Consider the following 22,641-nt stretch of genomic DNA (forward strand, 5'->3'; position numbering starts at 1 on the left):
TTATTATCAAATGTTTTGATTATATTTCATTAAATATGAAAATATTTAAAGATATAATTGGTATCGGTGCACTTCCAGAGTGTTCGTACAATTGTGAAGAAATTCTGTTTTAGTTTAGCATGTTTTAAGGCTTTCTGGAGCACTGCGATCTTCCATGGTTATTGTCACACTTGGCTGAGTAAGTATCATTCTGTCATCTACACAAACGCATACAGTGCACACATACACATATACACACACACACGGTACACACACACACACACATACACACACACAAACTTTAATGCTCTAATCAAAGCAAGCTTATTTAGTCCTTTGTAAAGCATTTACGGTCTGATCCTAAATGCTGCGCTTGTGGCTTTGTTCTCTTCTCAAACACAATTAGAAGATAATATATAAATATATACATACTGCAAATGACATGCATATGATGGCTTCATTTGAAGCCCGCTCAGGTCATTAGTAACCCAACAGGGCGCTACAGAGCCGCCGGTCCCTTTCTGCCAGTCGACCAGTGGAGATTTATTTGATATTAACTCCCTAATGGCCTAGCTCCTTTTCTGGTAAAATATGCACAAAAGTCCAACACGAACACTGCCATTCAGTTGAATGCTTATTTATTCACTAAACGAGGATCTAATGTTCAATGTTCCCTGGACGCTAAGGTAGTTCTGGGGGAGGAAGGCTTCCCCCTACAGCTATATACATCATTTATTTTACACATATCCTGGTATCACACACTGGGCAGCGAGGGGAGAAGAACGACTTTATGAAAATCAGAACAGTGAGTGTTACAGGGGACATTAAGAGTTGGAGGGGGAGAGCTGTGAATGGAAGCAAAAGAGGGTCGAGCAAGAGCATCGTCGCTGGAGAGAGACGATGTCTCTTGCCCGCCACCCACAAGCATAGTGGGCTGCGCTCGACACCCCTCTGGTAGGAAGCGGCTTTCGCTTACCGCATCTCTAGAACTCCGAGGCCCTTGCAGCTCTGACAAATGGTCGTTATTGAGCAGTTCTGTTTCCACATAAACTTCTTTAATGCATTAAGAAGGATGTCTATCTTGCGAGTTGTTAAACACACTGTTAATTTAGTCGTAGCACTCATGTTCATGAGGCAGGGCTGAGATTAAGTTGGCATTTTTTTGTCAAAATTTTGCTTCTTAGAATTGTCCTATGCTGAACTGAAGCTCCACAAACGTTTCAAAAACTAGTATTGCTATTACTATACTAATAATATAATATAAAAAGGTTATGATTCACTACACCACATATACCCTTACATAAAACAACCAAATTTTCTTAAATACTACCACAAATTATGCCACTTTTCCTTGTCACCTGTTAAAGCTCCACTATAGCTTCAAAATACTATTGCTTGTAATAATAGTAATAAAATGACTAGTAATAATACTAGAATTACTAATATACATTTTATAGTAGAATAGTATTAATAATATAAATTCATATTAACGTATATTATAATATAATCAATTTAAGATATAAGTCCTATTAAAATATATATTTATTATTAAAAAATAAATATTTGATTTGGAACATAAAATATAAATTTACATTTAGAACCAAATAAAGTTTTTTTTTCTTCTTAAATAATATCACAAATATTATTGTATAGCCTGTTTCGTCTGTGTTCCCTGTGTTTCTGGCCTGGCCTTGCCTTGCTTGTTTTTGATCTTGGACTGTTTTCTTGTTTTTGATCATTTGCTGCCTGCCTTAACCATTGCCTGTTTATTGGATTACTCTTTTGTCTGCCCTGGATTAAACCTGCTGCTTGACCCCTGCCAGTTTTGACTACTTTCTCTTAAATAAAGCTGCATTTGGATCCTCAACTCAGTCGTCACAACTCCCACGTTACAGAATAATCAGCCACACCTGGATCTAGCGGCTTTATGGGGTGTCTCAGGCTTATCATGAATCCAGCAGCACAGCTGATGCATCTCCGTCAGGGTTATCGACCCATTGAGGACTACCAGTTCAGAGCCTCTCCACAAAATGACAACCATTCCAGATTCTCTTTCCGTCATGTCCGCCATTCCAGAGTTTTGTCCTATCACGGCCGCCATTCCAGAGTCTTTTCCCATCATGTTGACCATGCCCAGTGCCTCAAGGTCAGTTCCAAGGTGTCCGAGACTGGCATCCAGTAAGGAGGAACCACCACTGATGTCAGTGTGAGTAGCAGGCATCCCAAGTGCATCGGAACGAGTAATCACAATGACTGTTCCCAAAGGCTCAGTGCTTCCGGTAATGGTGGTCGCCATCCTGTGCATTTAGGCTACTCACTGCTCTGTTATTCCTCCTGAGGGTGCTCCAGTCCACGAGTCCATATCTATGACTCCATTTCCCATGTCACTGCCAGGAGTGCCATTCCCTCATCCAATGACTCCAGTTCCCTCGTCACAGCCAGGAGTGCCATTTCCTTTTCCAATGACTCCAGTTCCCTCGCCACGACCAGGAGTGCCATTCCCTGTTCCAATGACTCCAGTTCCCTCGTCACAGCCAGGAGTGCCATTCCCTCATCCAATGATTCCAGTTCCCTTGTCTTGACCAGAAGTGCCATTCCCTCATCCAATGACTCCAGTTCCCTTGTCATGACCAGGAGTGCCATTCCCTCATCCAATGACTCTAGTTCCCTCGTCACAGCCAGGAGTGCCATTTCCTTTTCCAATGACTCCAGTTCCCTCACCACGACCAGGAGTGCCATTCACTGTTCCAATGGCTCCAGTTCCCATGTCAGGCCAGGAGTGCCATTCCCTGTTCCAATGACTCCAGTTCCCTCGTCACAGCTAGGAGTGCCATTCCCTGTTCCAATGACTCCAATTCCCTTGTCATGACCAGAAGTGCCATTCCCTCATCCAATGACTCCAGTTCCCTCGTCACAGCCAGGAGTGCCATTTCCTTTTCCAATGACTCCAGTTCCCTCGCCACGACCAGGAGTGCCATTCCCTGTTCCAATGACTCCAGTTCCCTCGTCACAGCCAGGAGTGCCATTCCCTGTTCCAATGACTCCAGTTCCCTCATCATGACCAGGAGTGCCATTCCCTGTTCCAATGACTCCAGTTCCCTCATCACGACCAGGAGTGCCATTCCCTGTTCCAATGACTCTAGTAAGTACAACTCCTCCCGAGGTGGCGGTTTGCACTGCAGAACCTCCTTAAGCAGTGGCCTCCGCTCCAGCTCCTCCTGAGGTGGTGGCTTCTGCTGCAGAACCTCCACCTTTTAACTCTCTGTCGGTCCAGCCGTGGCCAAAGACACTGTCTGTGAACCCTCTGATGGTCCTGTCGCAGCCAAAGAGGCCATCTGTGAACTCTCTGCCTGTCCAACCACTGCCAAGGAGGCCATTTTTGAACTCTCTGCCTGCTCTGCTTTGGTTAAGAAACACCGGTTATGAACCCGTTGTCCCACCCAACCTCCCTCTCCCTCCTTCTCTACCTGTCATATTCTTTGTTCTCTCTCCACTGTTTTGTGTCTGTCCCTCAGGTCATCCTTCAAGGGTGTTTAGCGGTCAGGATTCGCCTTGGGACAGTCAGCCTCTAGCTGCATCAGAGTTAGAAGATCCCAGATTTCCAATCTCTGTCAGGATCTCTAGCTAGAGTGCCCCTTAAGCTCACTAGAGGGCACTCAATCCTTAACCTTTGCCATTCACCCCAGACTGTTGTCCCTCCCTCACTACTACATTTCCCATAAGCCTTTGCCTGGACTCATTATCTCTGATTGCATTCACGTGCCTTGTTATCTCATATGTTTCATCCTATTTAAAGTCTGATTTGTTACTTCCATATGGCTGATTATTGTATAGCCTGTTTCGTCTGTGTTTTCTGGGTTTCTTGCCTCACTTGTTTTTGACCTTGGACTGTTTCCTTTTTTTTTGTCATTTGCCACCTGCCCTAACCATTGTTTGTTTATTGGATTACTCTTTTTGTCTGCCCTGGATTATACCTGTTTGCTGCTGCTTCACCCATGCCTGTTTTGACTACTCTCTTGTAAATAAAGCTGCATTTCCTCAACTCCGTCATCATGCCTCCCACATTACAAAAGCCTTGTTGCTTAGCAGTCCTCACGTTGCTTCAAATATTAGTGTTATTGCTAAGATTAACTTTTTTATAATATAGTAGAATTTGTATAATATATTAAATTATTATTGAAAATAGTATTTTGTTTTATACACTATAGCTTAAAATAAAATGAAACTTTTATTATGATATAATATTAAAATACATTCTAATTATTTTATTATTTAAATTATATGTTGCTTTTATTTTGTATTTGTCATAGCTTCAAATGATAGCATTACTAATATAATATAAAATAATACAATATAACTAAACAATATATTTTTGTATCATTATTAAAATGATAGATAGATAGATAGATAGATAGATAGATAGATAGATAGATAGATAGATAGATAGATAGATAGATATTTGCCCAGGATATTTTCAGTTTGAAGAGGGGGTCTAATAGTGACATATAGTGACTGATTACCAGATGATATAAAAGCCAAAGGTTCACAACAGTGTGTTTAGATTATAAAGAGTAAAATGGATTTTCAAAGGTCTGTTGGGAATGGATTACTGCAGGTCTGAAAATAGCAAGAATATGTTGATGTAGGTGGTTAATGAATTGTGGCAGGTAAGGAATGGATTGTGAAAGGTAAGGAGTAACTGTAGGGAAAGGTTTGTGGTAGGTAAGGGCCACAGACTGTGGGCCCCTGGGTGTGTGTGTGGAGGGGGAGACAGACTCTGCCAACTGCACGATTCACTAAACTCTCACCAGGGGAGGGAGATAGATCGTTTTAATGCGTATGTGTGAGTGAGAGAGAGGCGAGTGAAAGAGCAGGGAAAAATACTAATACAGAGAACCAAAATGTATATTCCATATTAAGTATGAGAATGGCTTTTATACTCAATTGTGTATATCGGTCTGATATGCAGGTAGGAAGACGAATTAGTTTGCCTGCATGCTTATATAGACCAGAGGCAATGGAAAGGAAGGACAATTATATAAATCTACTTCAAGTGCGCCATGTCTAAGATATTGTCTTTGTGAGTTAGTTTATGGACAGACAAAGCCTAATCTTAAAACTTTGCTTTAGGGTTGAACCTTGAAATATCTCTAGAGTTTGAGCACTCAGCATATGCCCTGATACAATTTATCTAGAATTCATAAACTTTAAAACGGAGCATTAAAGCGATCACGTAAACTATGGGAGGACTTCTCGTCACACTTAAAGCGATCATATGTTAATCGGCATCCATAAATCATTCGGTGGCCATGAAGTCCTCTTGCTGGTGCCAAAGTCCCATTTCCCAATAGGACCACTCTAATTGATTTAAATGCTTCGTCCTTGCGGCAACGCTACTATGCTCGCTTAGTAAGGGGTCTTTAACGTTATTATTATTACCGTGATTGCGGGTTTCTCCATTTCCTATTTTACCACGAGAGTCAGAATCTTTCGCCCAAAGCTGAACAAAATAATTATTAGCATCTTGGAACAAACAGACGAACCCCCCGACCCTTGCCTCGCGGCCCAGAGCCGACCCCCTCCTCGCGCGCTCATCTCCCCGTCTCCGTTTTTGCCACGTTCAGCCCTTAATTTATGCAAAATTAATTGATATATCTTTTATAATTGATGTGCTGTAAAATTAATGAGTAATTTATGTAATTAGTCGATTAAGGCTAATTCCAGCATATGTTCAATATGCCCAGAAGGTGCACTTTACAAGTTGTTATTTGTCCAGGAGTTGAATGCAGAGAAAACCGTCTAATTAATTTCTTATGCATATCAGCGTGTTGTCTACTTAACACTGCGCTTTGTGGGAGCAGGTTTAATATTGATCTAAACAACACGGTGAGGAGGAACGCGCGCGCTCCCGCGGCAGCCTCGCAGGGGCCTTCCGGTGCCAAGCGCGCCGCAAGATTCGCGTGTCAAAGGCGCTTCTAAACACACGTTGTTCGTCAGCAGTCTGGCGCTCAAGTTGTATTTCAAAAGACATTAAGCGCGGGATATAATAGCGCTGGGTGTGAAATATGCATGTTCGCCGGTGACCCTTTAAACTAGAGAAACACCGGAGCTCTTCAGGAACATAATGAGAAAGATCTGTTGGCTAATTAATTGACACCGTTTTGAATATTCATCGCTAATATAACCACTACGCCTTTAATTATATTGTTGGACATCGCTCTCAGGAAGGTAAATCACTGAAGGCTTAATTAATGTAATGTATTCTCCTCCCCGTCGGGAGCCCGCGTAAGAAGGCGCCTGGCGGGACCGCGCCGTGACACCTGGCCGCACAAGAGCGGCGGTGCTTTTGTTGTTCTGTTTACCGGAGAACCTGCTCTCGGGGGTTGTGGGGAAGCGTTTATCCTTGTGAAATACGAGCAAAGTTCAAACAGCTTGACAGGTTGATTCTGACTCCGCTCAGCTGCGGTGAAATACGGGCGCGCTCTTGGTGCGTGCGCGCAGACGCGTGCGCTTTCAGCTTTTGAATGATGTTTGTAACAAACATTTCACCTGAAATTACTGAAGAGAAAGCAGTTGTGAAGTAGTATGTAACTATGGAAGCAACGTGTTAATCTATTACTGGGGTCAGGTTTTGACACAAGGCCACGTATTATCCCTTGTATGATGTTCAGGGGAAAAAATATATGAATTGATACTTTTGATCCGTTTTGTGAAGATGTGGTTGTCGTGTTGTTGTCCCTTTCTCTCCCTCTCTTTCTCTGCCTTTCTCTCCATTTTCAATTGTTTTTTCCCAGCAAGCAATAGCCGTCATTTCAACGTCTGGGTTAAATATAGACCAGATATAGTCCGGCTATGTGTAACCCACTTTTAGCCCAAATAACATTTAATCTGGATAAATGTATTTTTTTTGCAAAATAACTTGTGAGATGTATGATATTCCATCATGTACGCAGAGTCTAACGTGATTACAAGTTGTTTGGTTTACTTTATTTTACATGTTATATGTGTAGGCTGTGCGTAGCCACGATTTAGCTCGTATTCAGACCCGGCTATTGTAGCCCACTTTTTGTCAAAACTGATTAATTGTATTTTTTTGCCAGGCAGTGCATGAAATGGTTAATATTCAATCATGTTCGCATTGGTATGATATCAAGGTTCAATACGTCATTTCACGGCATGGTAGATCACGATTTAGCTCCGAATTGGACGGGCTATATGCGGTCTGCTTTAGCCCACCTGGCGAAATTATTGCAATCTGGGCTCAGATATAGACCAGCGACCTAGAATATTAGTCTTTGAAATGTTTTCGCTTACACAGCTTAATATATATTTTCTGTCAAACATTCATACACAATCTACGATAAAAATATCTAATCAAATGCAATTGCATTTCCCAACCGCTAGATGGCACAATTGAAACACTACTGAGACATGTCTAATGGAACTAATGCCATTGCGTGACTAGATCACTTAAGCCAAATCTCGCGATAAACATTTCCGCCATTTTATTTTACACGAGGCAGCTGTCGGAGAGCAACGGGATGAGCAACAGTCTGAGTGAAAACCTTCACATTTCTACTTCGATCTTGTAAGTATTCGTGTTATTTTTGATATGTTTATTGTTTAAATTAGTTAGCTGTTATAATGTGTAGAAACCGTGACATTTTAACATTAACATTGCAGAGTACTACTTTTCTCCAAAAAGTTAACGTTACCTTGCACGTGTTATTGCAAATGTATCTAAATTCAATGAATGTGGTAAGCATGAAACTATGAAACTTATCATTACTATTTTTTTATTATTATAAAGATACCAGTATTTATTTGTATTTAAATTAGAGTTGATTTAAAGCAAATTCTGTAAGTACTTTACATAAAATTTAACAGCAGCATAGTGCAACATGAAAAGAAAAAAAAAAAAATCCTCTCCATTTAATAAAAGGTAGTGGCAAACATAAAGTCTTTAAACTAGTTTGTAAATAATTAAAATATGCAGCATACATTCAGTTTTCAGTGAATTTGTTTCAGATATAAATTTGAATGCTGCTTCTCCATGTTTTGTTTTGACTTTGGAGATATAAAAGTAGCTGGCTACTGTCCCAGATGTCCTGAGAGGTCTGCTCTGGATGGTTCATAGTGCATCAGAAGATTAGAAATTTACTTTGGCCTTAAAATGTTAATTTAATAACCAACTGTAGTTTTTGGATATTAATTTTTTGACAGACAGATAGCCAGTGTAAAAACCTCAGAACTGGAGTGATGTAATCCACTTTATTTGATTTAAAGACACTGTTTATTGGAAATTATCCTGCAATCAGTCAACAAAGTACAGCAATTGAATATACAGAACACTTGTCAGTGACTACCATTAAATGTCTTGTTACCAACATTCATCAAAATATATTTTTTTGTGTGTGTTCAACAGAAGAAAGCCATACAGGTTTGGAACCAAGTGAAAGTGAGTAAACGATTACATGTTGTTGTTTTTTTTTTTTTTTATTTTTTTTTTTTAAGTGAACTACGCCTATAAGTATTTTTTATGTTTATTAGAGTTATATGAGTAAGTGATAAAGAATGATATATAATGATAGTTCACTGAAATTAAATTGATATGTTTAAGCTTACCTTATGGGCATCCAAGATGTAGGTGTCTTTGTTTCCGCAGTAGTTTCAATTTTTATATTTTTAGGTCAAACTGTTCTTGTCTGTCAGTCATATAATGCAGGTCTATATGGTCACCACCTGAAAGAGCATGCACAGAGAAGTCCAAATTAAACAATTCCCCACCATACACACTGATAGCCTAAGACACGAAACGAGCGGTTTGTGTCAGAAAACGAACAGTATTTATATCGTTTTACCTCTTATAACACAGCAACGTCGAAGTGATCTGAGGGCGCGCGTGCTTCGGTGTGTGCGCATTCTGGGCTGGCTTAGTTTAAGTGCGGCGCTTGCGCAAATTAAGCCAGAACGCGGACGCATCACACACCTGGAAGCACGTGAGCCCTCATATCACTTGGACGTGGCTGTGTACAAGAGGTAAAAACGATATAAATACTGTTCATTTTCTCACACAGACTGCTCATTTCGTGTCTTAGTCCATCAATGTGTACTTACGATGGGGAATTGTTTAATTTGGACTTCTCTGTGCATGGCCTTTTTAGGTGGTGACCATAGACCTGCATTATATGACTGACAGACAAGAATAGTTTGACCTAAAAAATTGAAACTACTGCGGAAACAAAGACACCTACATCTTGGACGTTCTTAAGGTAAGCTAAAACATACCAAAATTTAATTTCGAAGTGAACTATCCCTTTAAACTTGAGGGAAGAACTAAAGTAGAAATGAAAATAAAATCTGTTTTCACCTTCATTAGAATGATAATTTAAAAAAATACTGTATTTCAGTTTCAAAACACATTATGGTAGTAGTCAGACATGTCTTGGGATAACAGTGTTACATAATCAATTATAATGTTAATTTTATTTCCATATTCAGAAGTTATGGATCCCAAATATCTAAGAGAATGGCGTCGCTTGAGAGATCGAGTTAATGCTCTCGCTGAAAATTAATAGGTCATTTTCATTGCCATTTAAGTGAAATTACAGAACTTGCATATATGAGCTTGATAAAAATGAACATTCGAGAAGAAAATGTCAGATATATATGTATATGTGTGTGTCTATATAGCCTATATATGTGTGTATATATATATATATATATATATATATATATATATATATATATATATATATATATATATATATATATATATATATATATGCCTTGTACAGAATTGTTCAATACGCGTATCGTTACACGCCGTATTGCATCACCACTAAGCGAGCAAAAATGTTCAATTATTGATATTAATTATAATATTGATATAAATTATTGTCTATAGTGATATAAATTATATAGTCTCAATCTATATTCTGTTAACTCTATCTATTAAATCATCCTAGCAAAAGTGATTGACTAATTAGTTAAAAAGGATTGTCAACAATGTTTTTTTTGAGCAATAATTCTTTCCTTTTTCTCATTTGGCAGACGCAGTGATGACCAGCTTTCCATCAGCTATGGAATGTGAAATAAAAAATGCTATTTCTAATCATTTCAAACAAGCACCAGGGAGGGCAGGGGGTGGGGGTTATGGATCTAAAGTAAACAGTTAATTCTTAAAAATTAATTGTTTTACATATTTCTCCAATGTTTTATTTGTTCATTTTTATGTTTGAATGTTGTCCAAGTTGTTGTTGTCTATATAATTGTTCAAAATAAATCCCTTTATATTCAATTAGTTTGGATGGATTTTAATTTATGAGAACCTGTTATATTTGAGTGAAAAGAATCCTTATGCCTCTTTTTGTTGTCTATTACATGTATATGTAGTGTAATGGATGACTAGTCTATTCTTGGGCTATGGTTAGACGTCTATTAGATTTTCACTGATAGCCCAAAATCAGCCTTGTTTTAGCCTAGACCCATATTGCCTGTCTATTAGACGTATGTAGTTGTTTAGCGGTCTAATTGATGACTAGTCTATTCTTGGGCTATGTTTAGACGTCTATTGGACGTATAAATATAGTCGTTCAATAGCTGTCTGATTGTCTATTCTTGGGCTATGGTTAGACATCTATTAGACGTATATATGTAGTCATTTAATAGCTGTCTATTCTTGGGGTATGTTTAGACGTCTATTAGATTTTCACTGACAGCCCAAAATTAGCCTCGATTTAGCCTAGACGTCTCGGCTGTGTTTAGACGGCTATTAGACGTCTATTAGACGCAAAATTGCTTGCTGGGTTTTAACACCATTTATTTTTAGCTTCAGGGGTGACCAAAAAATTGTAAAGTTTGTGAGCAAAAATGAGCTTGCTTGTTAAATGTAGCAAGCGAGATCTCTGATCTGCAGCTCTGTGTCAGAAGGCTTTGAAAGTTGCCCAGAGGACAATGTTGTGGTTCATCAAACTAACAGTTGAATAAACAAAGTCACATTTATTACAGAAGATGCTCATAATATTCTGCATATTACTATTATGAATAGCATATTAATATAAGTACCTTTTCTACTTATGGTTATTAAAATTAATAAATGTATTTAATTGTAAGATATACTGGAGAAGGCATGCAAAGAAATTATTTCCCCCTAAATGTTCATCCCTGTTGCCTATTTCATTTGTGCTTAAACATCTTTTAAAAAATAAGGGGAAAATAATAAGAAAACCCCATAGTAAATAGTTTTGTCTCATATGTAATAGAAAAAAAAGATGGAATTTTATGACTATATTTCAAAACTCACAACTGCATACTTGATATGACATTTAAATAATGTTAACATACCAAACTTTACACATTTAAAAATACTAATAATACGGTAGTGGCATAATGGAAGTCCATATGATGGCTTTTTAGACGTAAAAAGTTTATCAGCACCTCTTCAGCAACAGCATAAAACAAACAAAAAACAAACAGATAACTGATCTCTCTCTCTCTCACACACACACACACACACACACAAAGGGAAATATAAATAAATGTTGTGGTTTGCACAGGAATAAAAAGTAATTTTCTCCATAAATATTTATGTTTTTTTTTCTTGTTAAACTGCTTTATTTACAATATTTTAATTAGCATGGACAGTGAAAATAAAACCGCTGTGAACAATGTGAAGGACAATTATTAATGGCCTATTCCTGTTTAAATAAGGTCTAAACTCCCAAAATTTCGATTTTATGGAATTCGAGACGTTTAAAATAATTCCAGCGCACTCCAAAAACAGTATATCATATGGAATAGATCATTCACATGCACGTCATTAGTGTGTGCTATCATTATCAGACTCATTAGTGAGCGCGCTGCTCTTTGCCTCTGATTGGTAGAGATGAGTAGGATCAAACGCACATGAAGTCTGTCCCTCCCCCTATTTACCCCTTATTCGTCCTAAAGTCAGTGTCATCATAATAAAACGCAGCTAGCGGGGGGTCTGGACCTCTGCCATTCTTACAAAAGCGTCGCGGGTCCTCTGCGAGTCAAAGCCGAGCGCGCGCATCCTCCGGGAGAACTTCTCGCGCTCTGAGAGGACGCAGGTGTCGCGCGCGCGTGCGTGCGGGGAGTAACATTAGATAGGTAACTTTCAAACGGTCCTGATTTCTTTTACATACTTGTGGATTGTGACTTTGTGAGATGTTTTCATGACTCGCGTCTTATAAAGCAGCTGTAAACATTTCAGACAAACAGTTGAGGTCAATCAATGACTTTTTTACCTAAACGGACGATATGCTGGCTTGCGTCTGACCGATACTGAAAAGATTTTCAAAAATGCCTCGGCCAGGTAAGAACTCCTACAGTGACCAGAAGCCTCCATACTCGTACATCTCTCTGACCGCCATGGCCATTCAGAGCTCCTCTGAGAAGATGCTCCCCCTCAGCGACATCTACAAATTCATCATGGACCGTTTCCCGTATTACTGCGAGAACACTCAACGCTGGCAGAACTCGCTCCGGCACAACCTTTCCTTCAACGACTGCTTCATTAAGATCCCCCGGCGGCCCGACCAGCCGGGAAAGGGCAGCTTCTGGGCCCTGCATCCGGACTGTGGAGACATGTTCGAGAACGGCAGCTTCCTGCGCCGCCGCAAGCGCTTCAAGCTCCTCCGGGTGGAGCATTCGGCTTGCAAGAGCGGCCCCGTGCTGCACTCCTACCACTCTCATGCCCAGCCTGCTTTGCACCAATCCCACCACCATTCGGGCAAGCTGGCCGTGGGACACCCGGAATACTTGGGCACCATGGGCCGGCTCTCCCACTTCCAGAGCTACACGCTTGGCGGCGGGCAGAGCGGCAGCTTCAAACACCCATTCGCCATCGAGAGCCTGATTGGCCGAGACTATAAAGGAGTGATGGCCAGCGGGTTGCCCATCGCCTCGGTCATGCATCACCTCGGGTATCCTGTGCCCGCTCAACTGGGCAGTATGGTCAACTCCGTGTGGCCACATGTGGGCATGCTGTCTGAGCCGGTGTCATCAGACTACCCGCCGTTCAATGTGGCGGTCAAGGGGCTGTACCATCATCACCCGGGAACCCAAAGCATGCCTGCTGTGCCCATGCCCATCAAACCCACGCCGACCCTGGGCGCAGTCCCGTCCTTGACTGGCATGACGCCGGGAGTAATGCAGCTGTGCCCAAGAACGGCGGCTCTGATGGAGAGAGATGCAACAGCTCTTGTCGAGGAGAAAAGCGGGTCTCTCCATCCTGCTCTCCTGCAGTCCTGAGCCAAACGCTGAAGATTCACACACGAGGGTACACAGAGTATGTTTTGGGGACGGCTGTAAACTGATTTGAGATTTTTCCAGAAGATCTGTTAAGAGGGTTATTTTTTTTAATTTATTTTTTTTGCTGTGTATTATATTCTGCAGAGTGCAGATGGTCAGAATTTGGCTCTGCTGTTTTCTGCTTTATGGTATGTGTACATGCTTTATCTTCTTTTAAGAAATGGTGTATTGTACAAAGGACTGTATAAGCCAGAAAAACAAAAACATAGGTGTAGAATTTTGAAAACGTCAAGCCTTATAAAAGCTACACAGATTGTGCATAATGAATTAAAAATGATGACTTGCATGCTTGTATGCCACTGTTAAAACAGTGGATTGCTGTGCATCTGGGAGAGAGTCGTGAAATAACCCAAAGGGAATTTTGCTAAATTATTGTATTCATGTAAAATAGAAAATACCTTTATGTTAAAATGTTGTTATATATTATCATAAATGTACTGTAAATATGTATAGAATATCATCACTTACAGCATTTGAATTGGTATTTACTAACATGATGTTGAAATATTTTATGAAGATGAAACAATCAAATAGACAATTATAGTGAATAAAAGCAGGCCTGGTTGAAGTGTGCTGTTTTTAAGTATTATGTTAGTTTCAAAAAAAGCAGTATTATTGTATAAGATTTGTAAATTAAATATTTTTAGAGTAAAATCAGTCAATTTCATTCCAGTTTCTGTGCAGTCGAATGTCTTATTTTCAACGACTTGTTCATTTGATTTTAGCAGAATAACATCATATCTGTTACTTTTTTAAATTTTTACTCGTATGCATGTAAAATCAAAGGCATATATATGCATATATGATATGCATATATATGTGTAAAAGTACTTTAGGCAGTAATATGATAATTATTTCAAATATACTTAAATGAAAGAGACAATTTTAATGCAACATAGCATTTTTGTGAATAGGAAATAATCTTTATTGTTGTTTCACTGAATATTTAATATATTGCATTCCACTTTGTGAATTATTTCACCAAATCCACATTTTGAACTCCTTTTCCTGACAGACAGTGGCTGAACATCCACAAGCATAAATAGCTTAATAGGACTCGCTTCCTCTCCATTTTTGAACATTAAGACAATTGTTGCTCCAAGGCATAGAGACGAAAGACTGAGTCTATTTGCTAAACTACAGAAAACATGACACTGTCCAGCAGAGGAGCATTTACCTAAGAACCCATCCTGGTGTTGAGTGCTGCTTTATACATTTAGTGTTGGGTTGAGTTCACTGCTGGACTAGTTTATGTAACTTTCTAATAGGGCCAGGAATATATTTCAGGAATAGTGATAATGCATGCATACCTGACCTGACTTTACAAACACAGCATATATGCACAAAAAAAAAAATTAAACCTCTAGATTTCATTAAAATAACATTAATACGCATGGTGGAATCATGATGACCATATGATCGATTAAATGATCAACTTACATGTCAATCTAAAAAAATCAACAGATGTTTTTCTTTTACTCTGTGTGTGTGTGTGTCTGGGATGCTGTGCTTCACGTAAAGCGTCGGTCGAGACAGATGCATGACTTCAAAAGCAGCCGTCTGATAAAGTTGTTTTGTCCTGCTCGTCTTGACATAAATTTCACCTTTGAAGCTGAGAAGCTGGTCCTCTTCACAACACAAAAGCTGCCAGTCGGGAGGCCATTCAGAGTGTCACTGTTTAGCATGGCAAAGGCTCTCTTATACGTCTTGATTTGTGCGCTGCGGCACACGCTCACACCAGGAGTGAGCCGAACCTGCCCTCTGAACAAATAAGATGCACAAGTGGCTGCCTGATGTGAAAACTACACCCACATCGCATCTAGTCAATGAAAAAGATCCGTCTCTCTTTCTAGCACTTGCTTTTCTCTGTCTACATCACTCTCTGGATTCATTACTGTCTGACGGTAGCAATCTCCATTTCTCTGCATCTTAAAAGACATCAAATTTGTCTTTTACCATAAGCAGCAACAGTGTAAATTTCAAACAAAAAGTGATATTTTGCATATGTAAGTGCCTGTTGGAAATAAAACACACGTCAAGTGATTCGGTGGATAAGAAAATCCACCCATTTAAAGCAAATATGTGACCATTTCTTATTGCAATTATGATTACGCTATGACTTTTTTCAATTCTTTTTGAATTTTTTTTTTCAACCCTTGAGTCTTTTAAATATGGATTATGTGGAAAGCATGATGAATAGGAATGAGGGCATCGTGAAGTTGCTGGTCTGCCAGAATTTGATATGAGATATTATTGTTAATTACTCTGACTTCAGCAGGGGTGGAGGTGACACATTCATGCCCGTCTTAATGACTGCAAGGACCTCGTCTTCATAATTAACCATTTAATACATGAAGCTTGACACCGTGAGCCCCAGCAACAGCACAGCAACTTAGTACAATTATACGATTCTTCATAAATGTTATAATCCTGGCCACTAATTAAGTATAATATATTGTATTAATTCATCTTAACTCATAACTGAATTGATAGATTCACTGTTTAATCTGTCTGTCTCTTGAAATCTCAAACTCTGGATTTTAACTAGCTTTAGTATAAAGACTGTTTGTTCAATTTAAGGTACGATAATTGAGAATATGCTCGGTTAACAACAGCAAACTCAAACACTATTAGATTTACACTACTGTTCAAAGTTTGGGGCCAGAGAGACTCATTGATCGACTGATAAAAATCAATACTTCTATTCAGCAAGGATGCATTAAACTGGTCAGAAATGATAGAAAAAACTTTTGTAATGTTTTTGTAACTGTGTAAAGATAGTTTGGTATTTATTGTTTATAATTAGTTTTTGTCCCTCAAATTTTGTCATTTTCCCCCTTAAATTTCAACTGTCATAGAGACATAATTTCCACAGCTACACTAATAAGAACACTAGTATTAACAGAAGTGCTTGTAAAACATGTTGACTGCATGACAGTGGAAATGACATACAGTATATTCAGACTCAGATGTTAAAGGACGTTATACAGTAGTTTTGCTCCATGGCAGCTCTCAGGCTCAGAGTTCAGTGGAAACACATTGATTTGTTGTTTCAGGGCTGAGCTTCACTGCTTGGCGTGTGTCTTCTTCTTTCCCCTTCAGCACACCTCCTCCAGCCGTAAGTCAGCGGCTCTTAATAAAAAGCTCATCTGACATGCATTAACAAAAGATAGCAGAGGTCACCAGAGCTGAAGTGCTGATCACTAAATCTCTCTTTCACAGTGATTCACTAAGAACAGACAGCCGTGTTCGGACTGCCCCGTGGGCTAATTGAAATGGCTGGAGGTTGTCCTTTTAACAAGGATTGTTAGATGCAGCCAAGTCCGTGTTAATGGGGCTCAATATAGCAGATTGTCTGCTGCTGGACTGCTTCCTCTCTGATTACCTCCATGAATTCTCAGGGCATTTCTGCAAAGTTTTCATGTTTTTCATAACTTTCAGCTGTCCTAAAAAAAACATTTTACTCCAGTGAAATGATTATAATATATATATATATATATATATATATATATATATATATATATATATATATATATATATATATATATATATATATATATTTTTTTTTTTTTATGTGTATGGACACAGAAAGGCAATTAAAATAATTTTTTTGCAACAACATGCCCTGTAGTATTTCTCGCACTGAAACCTGCAATATAAATATTGTAATTTTAAATCTTAATAATAATACATCATAAAATGATATACTAATAATAAATAAAGTACACTTAAAATAGATAAAATAATTGAAAAAAAAAAGCACTTTATTTTATTAAGGGGATGTTTTTAAATTAAATAATTCATCAATATGATTAAATATTAATTTGTACTTTAGGGTTAAGGTTGGGGTTTGGCTTAGGTTTACTTGTAATTAGTACATGTCACATTAAAATAAAGTGTTACCATAATTAATCTATACTGTAGCATTTAAAACATTCCCTAGTTAACATATATGAAAAATATTCTTAAGCACAATTGAATTTAACTTTCCAGTTAAAATCTGCCATCATCTGTCTTTTTTCTCAAAATATGGGAGTGGGTTTACTGTTTTGATTAATCAACAACTGCAACGAAAATATAATGACATTGTATTTTTTGTATAGTATTTAGCAAAAAAAGTCTTTGAACTTAGATGAAAAAACAAACAAACAAAAAAACATGGCTAGAAAACATATGTAAACATAGTAATTGGACCTTTGTTTTAAAACCTCATATTTCCTGAGATTATCAATTTTGTGACAACTTGCCCCAGATGCAGTGTGTTCCTCAGTTTAGTGAAATGTACAATATTTGTACATCCTTAACCATATAATGTGGAGAAATTTGTTCTCAGAGTGAGAAGTGAGGAAAAACCTGATAAAACCGTCTTTTTGAGCAGCATCCTAAAAAAGGAAAAAAGGATCTGATAAGGTTACAGCACTTTATATAACTGTCACTAAACAGTGTAAAAACAACAGAAGTCTATGGTGACCTTGTGTGTGTGTGTGTGTGTGTCCATGCATGCGGGCTGATTTTTAAGCGAGTGTCTGATGAGTGTTGAGAGTACACACACTGCTCATCTGGAGTTAATTGGCTGTTGACAGCAGTTAAAGGAAAGGTCCTGCGCTCCTCCCTGCACATTTATCTTGCTATTAGAGCAGACACTTGGGCTTTTATTGAACTAATTAGCACTCTCTATCTGTTAACACTGTCCTTACAACATGTGCACTCCTGCAACATGTGTGTATGTGAGGGAGTTCATGCTACAGATTTGTAATGATTATCTCAATCAGACAAACACTGGCCTCTGTTGACTGGTCTTGGTTCTTCTTCCTGTAAAGGGCTCAGACAGTGCTTGAGGAAGTCAAAGCTGAGGCCAGAGAGAGAAACTCATGCTCGCCCTCTTGTGTTCAGAGATTGTATTACATCATGAAGAACAGCAAGGACTGATGGGGCAGTTTGCCACTTGTTGTTATACAGTTCATTTATTATGATTTCTGTTCTCTAAATGGTTAGTTATTTTGTATATTACTCCTATTAGGAGTAAACTCCTTGTTTAAAAACTGTTTTGTGTTTTCCACATTTGTTTTACTGTGTTGTACCTGAATAGCCATTAAATAACCTATAACACATTTTAATTGTTTTACTTCTTTTAAAAAGTCATATTTAATATATTTTTTAAATATAATACTTTTTCATATTTTTCTTCTCAAATCAGGTTCCAACAGGTAACCTTTTGTGATTTTTTTTTACCAGAGCTGTTATTGATAAATACAATTAAAACAATTATTAATGTTGAAAATATTTACAAATGTTGCCTTTGACAAATATAACTGAAATGAAAAAGTTGAATGTACTAAAATTACTGAAACTAAAACAGAATTAAAAAAATTCAATCTAAATAGAAAATATAAGTGAAAACAAACATTTTTAAAGTGAAAACTGAAAATGTATGAATAAAAATAATTCAAAAAAAAAAAAAAAAATATATATATATATATATATATATATATATATATATATATATATATATATATATATATATATATATATATATAATAGAATATAAATAATACTAAAATATTTCATAATAGTAATATGAATAAACCAACAAAGCAATTTAAGTATTGACATATCATTTTTATTAATCTGATGAAAATATACAAATTTTTATAAACAATTATTACATTTATTTTTAAAGTAATCAAAACATACATTCTCTATTTGCTTTTGTAATTCTATATTTCTGTTACTTTTATGAACCTCATTTTCTTGTTATCTGTTAAATCCACATCCAGTGATTTACACTATTATAATATGTTTATTTTAAATGACAGATAAATATTCACAACTCAATTAAAAACATCATGATCTGTGTAACACACCTCTGTAGCTAAATATTTAGATTTTGACAAACTGTAGAGCAGAAACCTTCTTTAGGCAATTCAAAAGATCATTTATCTGTTTTCTTTTTTTACTTTATGGCTGGATGTAGTTTCATATTGAGATCATATACATTTGGATTATGGTAAAACACACAGCTCAGATCATACTAGCAAGTAACTAGCATGAAGTTTCCTAACATTGTAAAAAATAAAGGTAAAACTGAGCAGAACTGGAGACATAGTCAAAGAAAAAATCAGAGAAAACGATTATATTTAAATGCTTTTGTGTTTGCTGTTATGCGATTGTTATGGGAACGTTACGTGCTGTTATTTTTAAGTTATGTGAACAAATGCAGATTCTCTCTGGAGTATGCAAAAGTTTTGCAACTGAACCCAAAGTTTCTCAGGCAATGCAAACAAATGTAAAGTTTCTTGGGGCAACACAAAGCATGCAATGGAGCACAGTGTATTTTTTTAAGGGGAGTGCAAACATATTGCAATTATGAGAACGCCAGGTTTCTTGCACACAAAAACAGAACTACAGATGGAGCTCATTTCCTTGTGTTCCCGTCACAGAGGCAGTAGCTGACAGAGAGGTTTGATGACGATTCCCAGCACAACTCCTCGGCCCAGGCCCGAGGCCTTATCCAGCACCTTCAGTCTCAGAGCCAGATCTCCCAGACTGCCCTGCTGCTCCTCGGGCTCCTGGAAGAAGAAGTCTTCATTGAACACGGGGTTACGGCAGTTCCTGATGATGGCGCTGTGTTGCCGCTGCAGCTTGCCTGGAGCGAGGCTTAGGGTCAAGCTGCAGGTCAGAGGTCGAAGGTCGCTGGGATCTCTCAAGCCCTCCACAGAGATCACGCGGATGCGAACTGTCGTAGAGCTCTGGGCTGCGCTGGTCCTGAAGGCAGAGACGCGCACCCGGCCTCTCTGAGGAAGAGGAAGCACGTGCTCCTGATGGAAGCGTTCCTGGCAGTGCAGCATGTCCAGGGGGAACTGGATGGGCGGGGCTAGTTTGGAGCAATGGGATGATTGAATAACTTTAGCACGCTGACAGACTTTTGACACGAGCTTTTTATCTGGAGTGGAGTGAACTTTCTCTTTCTCGTCTATAGAAACATGAACATCTTGCTGCAGCGGCTCCTCAGAGGTCGACTGGTCGCTGGTGAAATCCTCTCGTCTGATTGGTGGAGGTGTTGAATAAGGGGAGGAGTCAGCGGAGGGCGTGTCACTCTCACTGCTGGCCGTCTTCAGCACTGGTCTGAAGGACAGTTTGGGTGTTTTGATGGTCATTCGCTCTAGTGTGTAACTGGTTAGTGCCGAGTGGAACAAAGACTCTTTGCGGCGCGTGTTCGGACTCTCGAATAAACCCGACTCGTAGCATTTCAGTGAGTATGGGATGGGTTTGAGTTTGTTTGACGCCGCTGTAGGTTTGTTTAGACTCGCTCTCAGTGGCTGGGCAGTACCAGGTCTTGACAGTGATGTGTTTGCAAAGCTGGAAGCTTTTTTTTCTTCGTTCAGGCACTGTGAGATTTTTGCAGCGTCTGCCATGAGGCAGCGCTTGGTCAGTTTGGGAGGCAGGAAAAATTCAGGAATTTTTTCAGGTGTGAGGACGTTGCAGTGCAGTTTATTGAAGATGCTGCTCTTGGCTGAAATCTCCTCCTTATTTTTGCTGATGAGGTGATTGATCTGCATCGGGAGATTTTCTGCTCCCGCCTGCACTTTCTGAAGGATCCACATCATGATTGATAATGCTGATCAGCTCTGCAAAGAAAGACGGGTTTCAAGGGACAGTTCACTGAAAAAATTCAAAATCTTTCATTTTTTCAGTCATCATTTACTCTCCCTCATGTCGTCCCAAACCTGTTTGACTTTTTTCTTCTTCTGCAAAACACAGAAGAGGATAATTATTTTGAAAAATGTAGGTAACCAGGCCGATACCCATTGACTTCAACTGAATTGGAAAATACTGTAATACTGAGACATTTCTCAAAATTATTTATTTTATGTTCCACAGAAGAAAAAATGAAATGATGAAAAAGTTTAAAATTTTTAGAATATATTTCTATTTAATAGTAAATGAATACCATTTTAAACAATTATAAGACATAAGTTGTGACCCAAGTGAAGAATAATACACTATACACATACTATTGACTATGCACTCAAACATCCAGTGTAAATAGTTTTGAAAAGCTGTTTTGAGTCTGATTGTTTTTCTGTCCAACATTCCACACTTTTGTTTTCAGTTTAATAAGTGCATCATCTGGGTTTTTGAAGTGCACTTCTTCTTGTTGGGATTATCAGTATTAACACATAACACACAGTATACTTTATATTACAAATTGGTACAGAATAGGTCATAAATACACAAATCAGGACATATCTATAATAAAAATGACATTTTATACTGTAATCTATAATCCTTGTTTGAATAAACATTTAATCTTTTGCTAATTATTATAACGTTGTGGTTAAAAACTAAATAGGGGGAGTGGTTTCAACTTTAGTTTTCCAATCAGCAACACATACTACAAATCACCTTCTATTTCACTAATATATGTACATTAAGTTATACAACTAAAATGTTAAAAATGTATTAGTATGTAGAAATTAACATCAATTTAGAGTGATGAAAAAGTAAAAGTCTAGTTTATTATTAGTTCATTATGTATTAACTAATGCCAACCTTTTAGGAAACTGATAGCATTATGTGTATGAAATCTAAAATTATGATTTTGTCCTTACCTGTTTGGATGATCTGCGGAGGAGATCTGTGTGTGGTCACTGATGTTCAGGTATGTCTGTCATTTATTCAACACACTGTGGCCAATCACAGCACACTTTCTGTCCCATAGGCCGCCTCTCTCTCTTTCCTCTGTATGTAGCCTAGAATATTCTCCTTATCAGCTAAAATCCTTGAAACTGGTTTCAGAAAAGCCCTTACAATTAGTAACCAATGAAACAGTTCTGTCCCAGAGAGCCACACTGTTCTCAGATCAGATGAACAAGGATAATTCAATATATTTTTCTTATTCTTTCACATGTAAAGGTCACTGTCACAGTGACATCACTGGTGTCACTTCAAAGAGAAACCTTTGCTTAGAGCCCTGTCTGGTCAGGCTCTGTTCTCCGGTTTAGCCTTCATGTAGAGGGGTCAGAAGTCCTGCTGGGTCTAGTGTCCCGATGAAAGCTTGACGTCAGGGTTTTGTGGGAGGAATTATTCAGCTCCTCCTCTGGGTATGTCTCTTGTTGTATGTCTGTATGAAGTTACATGATTTTTGTATATGTTATTTATGAAATCATTTTTACATAATAATTTATTTCATAATTTGTTGATTTTAGTGCTTTTCATCTGCTCATATTATGGTACTTGCTTATGTGTTATAATTCATCAGGAGGTGGTTAATTCTAAACATGGTTATGTATTCACAATCCTCAAAACAGCACACATAACCAGATA

General features: G+C 38.2%; 2 protein-coding genes and 1 long non-coding RNA gene across 3 annotated transcripts; 2 read left to right on the forward strand and 1 right to left on the reverse strand.

Annotated features, from left to right (window-relative positions):
- The first annotated feature begins 7,478 nt into the window (after positions 1-7,478).
- Positions 7,479-10,410, forward strand: LOC128018025 (uncharacterized). The gene is made up of 3 exons (XR_008184694.1): positions 7,479-7,567; positions 8,405-8,437; positions 10,033-10,410. It is a non-coding gene; the product is annotated as an uncharacterized LOC128018025 (long non-coding RNA).
- Positions 10,411-11,998: 1,588 nt separating this feature from the next.
- LOC128018026 (forkhead box protein B2-like) lies at positions 11,999-13,744 on the forward strand. The gene has a single exon (XM_052603422.1). The coding sequence runs from the start codon at positions 12,304-12,306 to the stop codon at positions 13,252-13,254; it is 951 nt and encodes a 316-aa protein (XP_052459382.1). The 5' UTR covers positions 11,999-12,303; the 3' UTR covers positions 13,255-13,744.
- Positions 13,745-19,018: 5,274 nt separating this feature from the next.
- Positions 19,019-21,292, reverse strand: LOC128018027 (C2 calcium-dependent domain-containing protein 4C). The gene has a single exon (XM_052603424.1). The coding sequence runs from the start codon at positions 20,919-20,921 to the stop codon at positions 19,749-19,751; it is 1,173 nt and encodes a 390-aa protein (XP_052459384.1). The 5' UTR covers positions 20,922-21,292; the 3' UTR covers positions 19,019-19,748.
- Positions 21,293-22,641: the final 1,349 nt, after the last annotated feature.

Source organism: Carassius gibelio, chromosome A8, assembly GCF_023724105.1.
Source record: "Carassius gibelio isolate Cgi1373 ecotype wild population from Czech Republic chromosome A8, carGib1.2-hapl.c, whole genome shotgun sequence".
Classification (NCBI taxonomy): domain Eukaryota; kingdom Metazoa; phylum Chordata; class Actinopteri; order Cypriniformes; family Cyprinidae; genus Carassius; species Carassius gibelio.